The sequence below is a fragment of the Myotis nattereri genome (assembly GCF_964212035.1).
Source record: "Myotis nattereri genome assembly, chromosome: 9".
NCBI lineage: Eukaryota > Metazoa > Chordata > Mammalia > Chiroptera > Vespertilionidae > Myotis > Myotis nattereri.
The window spans coordinates 16716788-16732349 of NC_138084.1; the positions used below are offsets into that span (position 1 = coordinate 16716788).

Sequence of the window (15562 nt, forward strand, 5' to 3'; positions counted from 1 at the left end):
AAGTTACTGAGATCCTCAAGAAATCTAATGAGACCCTCGATGTTATGATAAAGAACCAACTAGAAATTAAGCATACACGGACTGAAATAACGAATATTATACAGATTCCCAACAGCAGACCAGAGGAGCGCAAGAATCAAGGCAAAGATTTGAAATGCGAAGAAGCAAAAAACACCCAACCAGAAAAGCAAAATGAAAAAAGAATCCGAAAATACGAAGATAGTGTAAGGAGCCTCTGGGACAGCTTCAAGCGTACCAACATCAGAATTATAGGGGTGCCAGAAGATGAGAGAGAGCAAGATATTGAAAACCTATTTGAAGAAATAATGACAGAAAACTTCCCCTACCTGGTGAAAGAAATAGACTTACAAGTCCAGGAAGCGCAGAGAACCCCAACAAAAGGAATACAAAGAGGACCACACCAGGACACATCATAATTAAAATGCCAAGAGCAAAAGACAAAGAGAGAATCTTAAGAGCAGCAAGAGAAAGAAACTCAGTTACCTACAAGGGAATACCCATACGACTGTCAGCTGATTTCTCAACAGAAACTTTGCAGGCCAGAAGGGAGTGGCAAGAAATATTCAAAGTGATGAATGCCAAGAACCTACAACCAAGATTACTTTATCCAGCAAAGCTATCATTCAGAATTGAAGGTCAGATAAAGAGCTTCACAGACAAGGAAAGCTAAAGGAGTTCATCACCACCAAACCAGTATTATATGAAATGCTGAAAGGTATCCTTTAAGAAGAGGAAGAAGAAAAAGGTAAAGATACTAATTATGAACAACAAATATGCATCTATCAACAAGTGAATCTAAGAATCAAGTGAATAAATAATCTGATGAACAGAATGCACTGGTGGTTATAATAGAATTAGGGGCATAGAAAGGGAATGGACTCATATTCTTCGTGGGGAAAGGGGTGTGGGAGATGCGGGAAGAGACTGGACAAAAATTGTGCACCTAGGGATGAGGACAGTGGGTGGGTAAGGGCAGAGGGTGGGGTGGGAACTGGGTGGAGGGGAGCTATGGGGGGGAAAAAAGAGGAACAAATGTAATAATCTGAACAATAAAGATTTACTAAAATAAAAAAAAAATAAAGTTAACAAGGAAAAGTCAATTCTTGCAAAAGAGGTAGGTCTGTCTTACCCACACAGGCAACAAACAGAAGGCTGCCTGGACAATGAAAATACATAAGAAATCAACAACACAAGAAAAATTTTTTTTTTTAATTTTTTTTTAATATATTTTATTGAGTTTTTACAGAGAGGAAAGGAGAGAGATAGAGAGTTAGAAACATCGATGAGAGAGAAACATCGACCAGCTGCCTCCTGTACACTCCCCACTGGGGATGTGCCCTCAACCCAGGTACATGCCCTTGACCGGAATCGAACCTGGGACCTTTCAGTCCGCAGGCTGACGCTCTATCCACTGAGCCAAACCGGTCTCGGCTACAACACAAGAAAATTTAAGAAATTCAAAAGTATGTGAAAAACTGAAGAACATACTCCTAAAACACTCCTAAAATATACTTTGTAGAGTTCCATTAGCTTTAAATGTTTTTATACCTCTTTAAGTACAGGTTTAGAATGTGTATTGTCTACTGGATCGAAAAAGAAATCTAAGAGAAATTAGAATGGCTGGGCACAAAGCCATTGCTAGCCCAGGACACTCGACCAGGCCCCAATGACCTGTGGGTAAGAACAAGAAAACACTGACACTTCCCATTGGTTTTAATCAAAATACTCAATTAAGTACATCAGGCCAACCATCTGCTGGGAGCAGATGCTCATTAGGATGAAAGTCAAAAAGATTAGGCAGGCCAGATATCTAATACCCTACATTACCCAGGTCCCAAGCCTTCAGAAGATTTTTGTTCTTCCAGTAATTACCAGGAATATGTCAAATGCCAGGGCTTCTCATTTCAGTTTTATGAACCTCAAACATGCAGGAAAATATTATAAGCTTAACATTTTGGCAGGTACTCCCTACTTGAACTCAGTTAAAACATGGCACAGAAGACAGAACAGAGTTGTTATAAGTCAGACAGACCAACCTGGTTTAAAGTTCCAGGACTACTACCTCTCCCTGTGTTACACTGTGCAAGTGACATAACTTCTCTGAAACTCAGTCTTCTTCCCTGTAGAATGGAAATGCACCATCTACTTCACAGGTTTGTTACAATGATTACAGGAGATAATGATTGGGAAAGCATTAGAACAGTACCTAGCTCGTAGTAGGCAGCATTAACTTCACTTCCTTCTTTATTATCAGTTGCTGTTATGACAGAGCTAGAGCTGTCTGCTAAAAAGTCAGCAGGGGGAGCTCTTCAGATTTTTGTGTGTTTCCGCAAAAATATACCTGGTAGAGTTCAGTAGCTTTAAATGTATTTATACCCCTTTAAGTACAGGTTCAGAATTTACATTCTGAAGAAGGGGCATGAGGTGGGTTGATAGGTACTGGAGGCCATCAGGAACCTACAGAATTGTGGGGAATGGATCAAGATAGGTAGAAGAGATGAACATTCACAGACTATCAAAACACTTCTCTGTAGTAGGCTCTTATGGGAGGAAGTGGGAAGAATGGATCTTAATTTTCTACAAATCCATTTTTGTTGATTTCGAATGGCTAGGGTCCACTGGAGACTCATTTGCTACCATAGTACTGGTCATGCCTCCTAAAATTACAGGTGTTTATATGCTTTTGTCCTGCAGGTCTGTCAAATTTCCATGCTTCATCCTTGCAAAAAGCCACTCACCACACAAAGTTTTGCTTTATGTTTGGAGCTAAGCAAACAGCGAGACTGGGACATGGCCAACTGCCCAGACTTTGAGCTACAGGAGGCCAGGGGTCATATTCACTCTGGTAGCCTAGAGGAGTACCTGGCACATGGGTGCAGAACAAATATCTGCTGAACATAATTATTCTGAGACCATCACAACCTCATTCCAAATCATACAAGAGGAAGTACCTTACCATAAAAATTGAGAGTGCTTACTGCTAAAAGGCCAATTTGTCTTTTGCTTCAAAAGCCATTATTTTATCAGTGATATTACATGATCACAAGTTTAATAAAACATCTGTGTCTAGGAGGGCACAAAGGCTCGGGAAAAGGGCTGTTACATAAGATTTTCCTCAGCAAGCACTGCTGTATTCATAGAAAGCTATGTCTAAAAGCCACTTAAAATACAGGCATACTTCATTTTATTGTGCTTAGTTTGCTTTATTATGCTTCACAGTTGTTGCCCCTTTTTTAAAAAAAATAAGTTGAAGTCATGACCCTCTACCAACAAAAAGATTACAACTCACTTTATTAAGGTGGTCTGAAATTAAAACACAATATTTACAAGGTATGTATACCTATAGAGGAACTAAAATGAATAAGAAAAACCCTGAAGGTCAGCAAGTTCCCTGGGGGTGTTTTCTCTGTTCCAGAGTAAGATCCTGGAAAAAGAATGCTATTTTGATGCTTTGTCCTTTAAAGTAACTGTGGGGAGGCAGATTAGGAATCTCTGGAGTCTCACTGCCTGGTTCAGTTCTGGCTCTTCTACCAGCTTCACTACTTTGGGCAAGTCAACCTTCTAGGTTTTTAGTTTTCTTTATTGTTAGATAACAGCACTCATCTCAGGATTACTGTGAGAGATGAAATTACTGGGAAAAAGCACTTAAATCACTCCCTATTGCCCTGACCAGTTTGGCTCAGTGGCTAGAGCGTCGGCCTGTGGACTAAAGAGTCCCAGGTTTGATTCCGGTCAGGGGCGTGTACCTTGGTTGCGGGCACATCCCCAGTGGGGGGTGTGCTGGAGGCAGCTGATGGATGTTTCTCTCTCATGGATGTTTCTAACTCTCTATCTCTCTCCCTTCCTCTCTATAAAAAAATCAATAAAATATTGATTTTTTAAAAAATAAATAAATCACTCCCTATGGTTTCGTATACAGCAAGCACTCAATGTTGGGCTTTCTTTGGTTGCTGTTGTTGTTATTATTGGGCTTTTCTCAACAGAAGTAAAAGGTAAGACAATTGTCAATAAAAACTGGAAGAGACATCCAAATATCTACAAAAAATGAAGGCTTTTAAGAAAAGGGCAATGGGCACTCTGCAAAATGTATCTTGAGAGGATGGGAGAAGCTAGTTTAATTATGAATGGAAACCATCTGCTAATCTAACTCAGGAGTGAGATTCTGAAAAAATCTAGATTTCCTTCCCCTCGTGGCCCTTTGTATCTTTGTTAGAGAATGTTTCTTAATAGAAACAACTGGCTGCTGGAACACAACCCCAATATTCAAATGTATCCATAAGTGAAATTGGGTCACTTCGGGTCAGACCTCTGGGCATAAAGTAAGGAACAGAAAATGAAGGTAGAGGTATTAAATCAAAAGAAGAAAAAACAACATACAGCTGTTCCAAAAAAACTAAATGCCAGGAAACAGAGATTTCTCCAGCAGCAGAGGAGCAGGAGGCGCTGTGTGGGGTGGTGGAGGCAGACGCCTGGAACAAAGAAGGGGGAGAAGAGCCCCATAGTGCTGTCTGGCAGCAAGTGATTATCTGCCAGCGCAGAGCTTCCACATGTCCCCACCCGAAGCCACAAGCAAGAAGCAGAGCCATGGGATCTGTTTACAACTCGGGCCAGAAACCTCCTCAGATGAGGCTGTCAGTAGACCATGGTGTAGTATGCTTCTGGCCACGCCTGGGCCTACGAAGTCCTGGTCTCCAACAGAGAAAGCACAGATATTACTGGGAATTCTAGGCCTTGACGTTTGGTCAAGGATACTGCTCAGGGGAGGCCAGATCCCATGCCTTTCAGCTGTCATAGCAATTCATTAGAAATCACCTTCTCACCCTAGCCGGTTTGGCTCAGTGGATAGAGCGTCAGCCTACAGACTGAAGGGTCCCAGGTTCGATTCCAGTGAAGGGCACATACTTTGACTGTAGGCTCCTCCCAGGCCTGGGCCCTGGTCAGGGCTCGTGCAGGAGGCAATCAATTGATGTGTTTCTCTCTCATCGATATTTCTCTCTGTCTTTCCCTCTCTCTAAAAATCAATGGAGCCCAACCAGCATGGCTCAGTGGTTGAGCATTGACCTATGAACCAGGAGGTCATGGTTCGATTCCTGGTCAGGGCACATGCCCAGGTGGCGGGCTCCATCCCCAGTGTGTGGGGTGCAGGAGGCAGCCAATCAATGATTCTCTTATCATCATTGATGTTTTTCTCTCTCCCTCTTCTTTGCTCTCTGAAATTAAAAAAAAAGAAAAGTCACATCCTCCCACCTGACAGTGCCACTGGCTCACATACAGATCCCTACCTTTAACCTTCATGTGGCCCAGATTTTCCAAAACGTAAGCATTGCTTATGAAAGATATACTTTAAAAAAAAGTAAAGATATAATGCCCTGACTTTAAAAATATTTTATTGATTTTTAGAGAGAGGAAGGGAGAGTGAAAAATGGGATGACACTCAACCAACTGAAAGACACTGGCCAGGGCATGACTTGATTTTTAAACCTTTTATGCCTTTACATACATAAATTACAAGTTGGCAGTGGACGTGATGGGAATGGAGGAAAAGAGTGTGATGGAGAAATAACCTTTGTCAGGAAAAAAAAAAGAATTCTGCTAGTTTCTTCTTCAGACTGCCCAGAAGCAGCAGCACACACTATGTCTCAGAGCCCAGTTGCACCATGCATCTTAGTCCCTGTCACTAAGCTATTCAGCCACATAAAACTGCCTCTTCTGTTCTGTGGAGATTTCTGAGCCAGCTCTATGGGTCTCTCCTCCTTTCTTGGAAGATTCCACAGTGTCCATGTGCTGCCAGTAGCAAAGGGTAGGAGAGGTGTGCATTAAGCCCCTAATTAAATCACAGGCTCTGGCTCAGGAGTATCTCACCAACTGAAACTTGAATAAGACACTGCTATCATTCAATAGCCAGAATTTAATTGCTAAATTAAGAGAAAAAAAATGGTTTAAATGGGAGGGGGAATTTGAAAGATGTCTGAAGGAAGTAGAAATATGCAAGAGAAACAATTTTCTTTAATCTTGCAGTTCCTAGCCTTGAAATAAGGAACTGAGTACAACACCACAAAACAGAGTTTTTGTCCAGGTAGCAAGATGCTGTCAAACCAATATAAGTAAAGGAGGGGAACGTCTTACCTGGCTCCCTGCCACTTCAAATTTTCATAATCCAAAGAAACATTTCCTTACCTGCCAGGACCCTGTTAACAGAAGAGTGAGTAGCCAAGCCAGGCTGTCCACGTTCATGAAAAATCCCAGCATAAGGCAAGTACTCAGGCAGCAAGAAACGCCTACAAGAAGGAATCACATGTGAAAAGCCTACTAAAGACGACCATAAAACAAGGGAGATATACTATGAATCAATGCTAACGAATCCACTAGACCCATGGTTGGCAAACTGCGGCTCAAGAGCCACATGCGGCTCTTTGGCCCCTTGAGTGTGGCTCTTCCTAAGCCTCAGGAGTACCCTAATTAAGTTAATAACAATGTACCTACCTATATAGTTTAAGTTTAAAAAATTTGGCTCTCAAAAGAAATTTCAATCGTCGTACTGTTGATATTTGGCTCTGTTGACTAATGAGTTTGCACTAGACCTAGGAATCCACAGAAGCCCAGAGTGGAGTAAAAATTCCTAGGATTTGTACGTTCACAGAATTGTACCTCCTTCTTGATCTTTCTTCTAAAGTTTCCCAGGGCTTTTATTCTTGAACAGGATGCTCCCACTACCACTATTCTATCTCTTTTTACTGTGGCCAATCATCTCCTGTCAAGTCTTTAGGTGGCAGGGCTGGACCATAGACTCACTAGAAAGTAATTCCAGATGTGGACAGTTCAAAGATCAAAAAGTAGGTTTAAAAACTAAACCCAGGCTTTCATAAAGGCTCCTTCATAAAAGTCTCTCATAAAGACTAACTCTCCAGTTCTTACCTTGGTACAAAGCGTCCCAGCGAAGGTGCAGACATCCGGGCGTTGCGTGGAGCTCGGTGCCTGGATCTGTCACCATTGTCCCTGGAGGAAGCAAAAAGACTGCACGTAAGAGAGTCACTAAAGCAGAATCAGCCACCAGCCCAAAAGACGAGCATCCCCCAACTAAATTCCTACACCTAGGGGAAGACCCCAGAGAAATCAGTGATCTGTCTGCTTACTAATTTGGGTGGCACATTCATATACTCTATTTCTGGAGTACCTCAACTAAATGATCCAGGAGCATTTATTTCAGTAAGGAGGAGAATAGGGAGCAACTATAGGGTCAAGCCTTGGACTGACCTGTGGCAGAGCCACATACAAGTCCCAGCTTGGAGGGCAGAGCCCTCCCAGCACAATTAAGCTTGACCTTATAGTCCTCCCTTGTTCCTAGGTAGCTAATGGACTGTAGGAGGTGCAGCAAGTGCTGCCAAAATAAGACTTGAGTAACGAAATAGATTTGAAACTCTCTCACAAGAATAATGTAAACATGTGGAACACTCCCCTTGTTTTGCTTTGTGTGATGTGACTATAAAATAAAGCTTCGGCTTACAGGCTGTGTCACTGTTTCCTCATCGAGGCACAGTGATCCTACCTGGCCCCAACTGTATTCTCTTGTCTGTCTTCTTTACCTTCACCACCCCTCCTCAGGTTCACCCCTGGCCATGCTGGATGTGGTTGAGGAGAAAGGTTTTTCTGGAATTAATGTGATCTCTGAGCTTTGCTGATTCTGAAACTGAAGCCAGGTTTAGATCTTCTAAAGGATCTGGAATGGATACTTTTTTCTAAGTTGAAAGATAAAGAGAAATTTTGTCTTTTGGGGATCTTGAAGGAAGAAAACTTCCCTCATCAATTTCATTCAAAAAATGGTTATCTTTCAGTGAATCTGTTTAGGTCCTTGGTGTGAAAAAAAAACACTAATAAGTGAAAAAAAGACATTAAGTAGTCCTTTCTTTTAAAGGCTGAAAAATGGACAATGACAAAGAATTATTTGACAATACAAATATGTCAGGTCAGTTGAGTAAAAAGAACAAAGTATAGGTGTTTTCTTTACCGTCTGTAATAACCACCATTTATAAAATATCTACTGAATTCTAATACAAAGGTTATTAATGTGTTATCCCATTTAATACTTTTAGCTATTCCATAAGATATTATTAGCTCTGTTTTACAGATAAAGACACTAAGGACCAGAGAGATAAGTGCCCAAAGTCACACAACTAGTAAGTGGCTGAGGCGGGATTTAAGGAAGATCTGACTCTGAAGCCCTTGCTCACTGCACTGTACTTCACTGCTTCCTACAAGAAAAGAGAGGGCAGAGACTTCACGTGGCTTAGTTTCCAATGCATCAAAGGAACAACAAGCCAAAGGGCACTGGCTGGCCCGAGCAGTTAATCAGCTGCTTACCCAAACTCCACAAAATAAATGAACCTCTGAGAGACTGATTAATAAGATAATCTTCAAACTGGCCCTGGAACCAAAATTAAGACAACACTTTGGCTTTCAAATGGACCACTGGGTGCTTTACAAGCCAGAAACAAAAGGCTAAGGAAGGTTTTCATATCTTGGTGGAATTGGATGCTGAACATTTAAAGACAAATCAATACCAGGGGTTCTGGAAGCTGAACCATTAAAAGTCAATACTTGATTTTTATTTTCCCAAAAGAAAAAGCATACTATTGTTTTCTCTACATACATTCCTTTGATTTGAAATTCTATAGATCAAGGAAGAGGCAGAAGAGAGACAAGATATATATACTAGTATATGAAAATTAATACATACATATATACGTGATAGCTCGATTTTTAAATAAAATGTATTGTAATAAACACGGCCTATAATTATTCAAAAATGTGTGTATATGTTTTGGGGAACACCATGTATGTATGTATATATATATATATATGTGTGTGTGTGTGTGTGTGTGTGTGTGTGTGTGTGTGTATGTGTGTATGAAAATAAGAATGAGATCAGCAGCTCAGATACAAGCAAACAAACATCATCTCAATCTGATGGTTACATTAGGCATCATTACACTGGGTAGCTCAGTTTCTTAGAGCATTGCCTTGATATGCCAAGGTTGCAGATTCGATCCCCAGTCAAAGTGAGTGGAGATGTATTTGCTGGTCCTCAGCTTAACATCTTAACTAATGATGGAGGAGGAGCTAAGTAGCATCTCAATAAAATGTAGGAATGACTTCAAATTGACAGTGCTCAGAACCCTAGCAAAGGAGAAATGGCAGAATAGGACCCAGAATGATCAGAAAAAGGTGAAACGCGGTAAACACACAAATGAGATGATGCTGCCTATGGGAGAAAAACAAAGACATCTAGGAGAAAACAGCCTATAAGCATTTACTGACCAGAAAAACCTTAAAAACAGAAATGGGTATGGTGTCAAAGGTTTTATAGTCTAAAAAGAAGAGAGAATTCAGAAATAATAAGGAGTTGAGATGGGGAAACAAATTTCAACACATAGGATATTTGCGGAGGGTTGAAGGAGGGGTGGCTTACTAGTAGAAGGAGGGGACAGGAAGATTGGTAAAAGTTCCAAGAAAAAAGCAAAGGAATTAAAAGTACTTAAAAAATAATGTTCTTTTTAGAAAACTACACAGACTCTGCCACTCACTTCAGTGCTAGTACAAGATCAGCATGAAGCATGGCTCCATAAGATGAAGGAGGCAAAACTGGTCAGACAGAGACAGTAGGAGTGAATTGGAAGTTGTTTTATAGATGAACAGTGGAAAAAAGAAAGCTACAGAGAGGGTTTATCTTAGAAACAGAGGAGAGTGCTAAATACTGGGGCCTAACATAGTTAATGCCCTTTCAAGGGGAGCTTAAATCAAATAAACAACAATGGTGAAGACCATGCCCCGGCCAGTGCTGCTAAGTGGTAAAAGCACTGGCCCATCCACTGAGGGGTCACAGGTTTGATTCCTGGTCAAGGGCACGTACCTGGGTTGTGAGTTCCCGCCCCAGTTTAGGCGCGCGCAGGAGACAAGCAGACAATGTGTCTCTCACGTTGATGTTTCTCTCTCTCTCTCCCCCGTCACAACCTCCCTTCCACTCTCTCTAAAAAAGCAGTGGAAAAAATATCCTCTCTTGAGGATTAACAGAAACAAACACACACAATAAAGGTGAAGACCAGAGTGATCAGAGTGCTGGTGCTTTTCCTCCACCACAGGAGGACTTTCCCACCGAAACACTTGCAGGGAGACACCAGAGAAATCCTCATCAATCTCATCAGCCAGAAGCTAGAAACTGCCTTTAAGCCAGCAGGATAGATGCTGACTGAGTCATTAATGGCTTTCCCAGTTGTTGAACTCTATGCATCTCTGATTAACTCTCCAAGGGGTATTTGAGGAAGAGAGAGAGAAAATGTAAGATTTTCTTGTAAAATATTTTATAAGGGAAAAAACACCCTTCAAACAATCAAGCATCTAAGACAAGTACCGAATACCAGAAAAATATATCTCTGGAACAAGAGAGAAACGCAGCAGCAACCTCTGCTAAATGCCAGGGATTAATTGCCTGAGAAAGGCTATAATTTAAAAATACACCTACAGACTTCTGTCTGAGTCCTGACCAGACAGTCAGGTTGTCATTACTCCTCAGTGACAAATGATTCTGAATCGGGCCTTTACAAATGAAGTTCTTGCAGCAAATAGTTCAAAAGGCCATTGTCCTCTTGACAATACACACATGACTTTGCTGAAAATTAGACTATTAAAAAAATGCTTGTCGGTCCGTGTGGTTCAATGGCTGAGCATCAACCTAGGAATGAGGAGGTCACAGTTCAATCCCAGTCAGGGCACATGCCCAGGTTTCAGGATCAATCCCCAGCAGGAGGTATGCAGAAGGCAGCCAATCAATGATTCTCTCTCTCATCATCATTGATGTTTCTATCTCTCTCTTCCTCTCTCTGAAATCAATAAAAACATATTCAAAACAAAGAAAGAAAAAGTGTGCAGTAATAAAGTATGTTTGTTTAAAAATATATATACTTGTTTCTCTATGCTCTTTTGCTTCTCCTCAATCTTCAGACAAAAGAAGGCCTGTTTGGCATTCCTGTCCCTGGATGGCAGTCATCTTGGACAAGACCTTTCCTTACCTGGGTGCTATGGGAACTGAGCCCCAGTCTAGTGCCAGACTGTGCATACATGCAAGTGCTTCGATTTCTAGGGGCAGGGCACAGTCCCAGCCGAAACATTCACAGGGGACACCTAGGAGCATAGGTCTCTTGGAACGACAAAGCCTTAATTTTTCTCCAAGGAATAGTGACACAACAGATAATTACTATTAACAAATTCCTCTCCCTGCTTATTCTACCTTTAATTTTATTGCAAACATTATGAAAATCATATTCCTATTGTGCATTTTATGTTAAAAAAATACATGTATCTCTAAGGGTATGTCCTCCTTTCCCCCTTCTCCTGTCTTGATTGTTTAATTCTTTCCTTCTGTATTTTCCCATTCTAAACCCAGGCACAATCCAGACACAGTCCATTTTCTTTCTCTTTTGCATTCTTCATAATAAATATTCATATATATTTTACTTGCACAGAAAGAGTACTAATTCTAAAACTGCCAAACAATATTATGTTTCTAAGCAATAGGCTCAAAATCCTCAGTAAAGAGCTAGACTTCAGGTAGGCATATATTTTATAAATATTTAGGGGTGCTACAGGTACCAGATATCCTATTTCTAATCCTCATGAAGTCTCCCTCACTTTTCTGAGACTTTTCATTATTCTATGTCTGCTGCATGTAAGGGAAATTCTCCTAAAATAGTTAACTCCAACAAAGATCCAAGAACTTTAGTGCTAAAAGAAACTTCAGAGATAATCTAATCTCATTGAACTGATCAGACATTGAGGCCCAGACTGGGCAAGGGACTTGTCCAAGGACAAACAACAAATCACAAGCTCAGCCAAAACTAGAACCCAGGATTGTCCCCTAGTCAATAGCTATCAGTGCTCATGTGTTCTCACCTATACTTGCCCACAGCTTTCAAATTGGTTTTCCTGCATCCACATACTTGTCACTTTAGTTCACCCTAACCAGTGCTGTCAGTTAGCCTATAACATACACATTGACTAACGGATGTCCCAGACAAAAGTAAAGTAAAAACTTCTTAGCCAGGTCCAAAATAGTTCACACTTTTCTGATCTTCTCCCTCATATTATAAACACTCCATAGCTCTATTCAGGGTCCTCAAATAAACCCTGTAAATCTCCTATCTCTGGGCTTTTTAAGCTACCCCCTTTCTAGAATCTCCTTCCCTAGCCCCATCCTCCACCCCAATTCATCTAAGTGGTATGCAGCCTTCACACCCAGCTGAAACCCATGAAGCCTTCTCTCAGCTCCCCAAATACTCTCCCCCAACACTGTCCTGTACTTCAGTGGTATCTGTTACAGTCTATCTTGTAAGACACTTATGTAAAAATCCGGTCATATTATTCTATAGCCTACAACTCTTCAAGGGTGCCCTCTCACCTACGGAATAAAGTTCACCCCCCTTGCAAGGCACAGAAGGCTCTCTAAGATCTGGGACTACTTTAACTCTCCAGGCTCGTCTGCCACATATCTTGTACTTTACAGTCTAGCCATACTAATCAACAAGGGAATTCCTGAAATATTCCATTCTGTTTCATGTTTCTATGACTGTGTTTATTTACCTTCTCCTAAGTATAACTAGAGAAAGGCCCTATTTCAAGACTTAAATATTTCTCTTCTGTAAGACCACCCTGTAAAAACAATCAAACACCACAAAAATCAAGTAAATGAAATTATTTAAAACTCTCTGGTAAAAAGGAAGGGAACAGTTTCTTATCTCATCATATTTTAAGAACTATTTCTTAAATTTCTGTACAATACCACCACTCAACAAATGTAGTTAGATGACTGATTCCCAATCATTGCTTTAGCAGGTTCTAGCAACATTAGTGTTTCCTTAGAGTCTCTCTTGCACTTCTAATATTAAAGAGCCTATTTTTGTAAGTCAAGGGAAGAGACAAAAGCAACTCTGTTTCAAAATAGACAACATTTCCCTCTGAAGATTTACCCTTCCCTTTCTTGGCTACAAGTTATGTATTTGCTATTAGTAGTCACTGACTCCCCCAGGGGTTCTAGAAATTCTGGGCATAGAAGAAAGAGCAGGCGCAGGTACTACCAAGGACACATCTGGCTTTGCTCTACTGGAATTCCCAGCCACAGGATCTTGAAGTATGAGTCTCACAAAGCTGTCAGATTTCGATGACAGATGATAGGAGTAGTATGACCTGATTTCTAACGTATTTTCTTTGTCATGGCTCAACTAAATTTCTGTTATGCCAAAAGGGAAGATGGAGAATATAACATTCCGAACTAAAGACAAGCAACTTCCCCTATGCCACACCCAATCGGAAGGCAGAGCTGAGTGACAGCCTTCAGAACACCCCTCAACTACATCATATACCAAGAAGACCTTTTAATGACTTCTTTGCCAGAAGGTGTCTAGCAAGGGGACCATAAAAGGAGAAGCCCTGGCTGGAGGATGCTCCCCTATACATGTGTATGTTGTACTGCAGCATGTCAAACTGAGAAACAGGAACCCATCTTGGGCCCAGAAATGACTGTCATTCTCAAACAAAACGTTTTTGCACATTAGATCACAATATGAATTTCTGGGTAAAGGGAGCCAGATAATTAGAAGAATTAAGAAAATAAATGTAATAGACTTAAAAGAGATTTCATTATGAGGCTGAAAGACTAGAATTCTCACTGAGATGTTTTTCCAGTGTACAGCCTAGTGTAGTGACGGCGAACCTATGACACTCATTTTTTTGGTTGATTTTTCTTTGTTAAATGGCATTTAAATATATAAAATAAATATCAAAAGTATAAGTCTTTGTTTTACTATGGTTGGAAATATCAAAAAATTTCTCTATATGACACGGCACCAGAGTTAAGCTAGGATTTTTCAAAATGCTGACACGCCGAGCTCAAAAGGTTCGCCATCACTGGCCTAGTGTCACAACTGTGGATGTAGCATTTGTTCTTTTCTGTGCTAGCAACAATTAATAAGTTGAGAATGTCAACTGTAAATAAAAAATTAAAATAAAAAAGGTTGAGTGCAATTACCTAGTGGCTGGTATGTGTGGTGGAAATATATGTGACTAATCTAATCTGAAGGTTCTGTAGTTCAGTCATGAGCTCAGGTATCTCTTTTGCCTTAGAAGGTGAAGCAGTTACAAAGAGTCAGAAAGGAAGGACATGAGCTAGGGATGATTCTGGGATCATTAAGTACATTTACAGTAACAGGTAAGACGTGGAAGGGGCAAGGATAGCTGAAGCAATAGTCATACAGTCACATACAGTCATATACCGTACACTAGCTCTTTTATGGACTTTAGCAACTACTGGGACATAGCGCTTAACCTGGGCTTCACAAAAGCCTCCCTCTTTCCAAAGGGATAGTAAAAGTGAAAATGGGAATTTGCCTATGAACCAGGAGGTCACAGTTTGAGATTCCTGGTAAGGGCATATGCCTGGGTAGTGGGCTTGATCCCCAGCAGGGAGCATGCAAGAGGCAGCTGATCAATGATTCTCTCTCATCACTGATGTTTCTCTCCCTCTCCCTTTCTTTTGAAAATCAATAAACAAAAAAAACAAAACAAAAAGTAAATATCTCATTGGATTATTATAAGGATTAAACAAAATTTTAAAGATATATATTAATATATTTATATATATTACAAATGTTTTATATGTTCTAAGTTAGTATACATATGAAAATTATAGCTGATACCTTTCATTCAATGGATGATGAAAGAGAATCAAAATGATGGGTCTGAATAATGGCTCCCCTTCATTTTCTGGGGACTCTGTAAACCTGGATGGGACAAGCTAGAGAATGACAAAATGATCTAAGCCTTAGCAAATGGAAGCAAACTGAAGAGGTCAAAGTAGGGTGGCAAAGGCAAAAGCAGGATATGCTGTGAAGGTGAGGAGATTCACTAGAACAGTTTCTTTTCATGGTAACCTAAGTGTGTTAGCAGGATTTCAAGCCATGTCTAACTTACCACCCCCCCCCCCAAATATGGCCATACACGCCTCTAATTTTCCTTCTAGTTATTAAAACTAAAGGAAAGGATGGGGGCTGAGAAATTAAAATACGCTAGCATATTCCCTAATTTCTTACTCTCCTCAGAGTACTTTGATATTTAGCGAAGAAGAGCAACCTCAAGCAGCACTCAGTTTACAGCGTGGGGAAGAGGGCAAGGATGGATGCCTACTGAACAGACGTAAATGAGCATTGACCAACCAGCAACACCCTTCACCAGAACACCTAGACTACTACTATTGAGGTGACCAATCCATAGCTGCTATTAAAAACAAGATTACCGTCTGTATCAGTCCAAAAAGAAAGGCAAACACCAAGGGGAGGGACTTTTAGCGGGGCATTAGAGAAATCAGCCCACTGTTAGTAACCAGGGAGCACCACAAGACCCCTAGGAAAGAACAGTTTAAGTCAGTCGGGGCACGGAAGGTGAAGAGGCGATGTAAATTCAGGTCGCGCTGAAGCCAAGGGGAGGTGAGAGCACAGGT

General features: G+C 40.8%; 1 protein-coding gene across 2 annotated transcripts in view; it reads right to left on the bottom strand.

The window, feature by feature from the left end:
* AMBRA1 (autophagy and beclin 1 regulator 1) overlaps positions 1-15562 on the bottom strand; it is a gene marked incomplete at its 5' end in the record, with an annotated part of 138303 nt that overhangs the window by 82168 nt on the left and 40573 nt on the right. For both annotated transcript variants that reach the window (XM_081099081.1, XM_081099080.1), the window contains 2 exons: positions 6199-6299; positions 6937-7017. In XM_081099081.1, coding sequence (XP_080955207.1) covers positions 6199-6299; positions 6937-7017 — 182 coding nt within the window. The remainder of the gene's footprint in view (positions 1-6198; positions 6300-6936; positions 7018-15562) is intronic.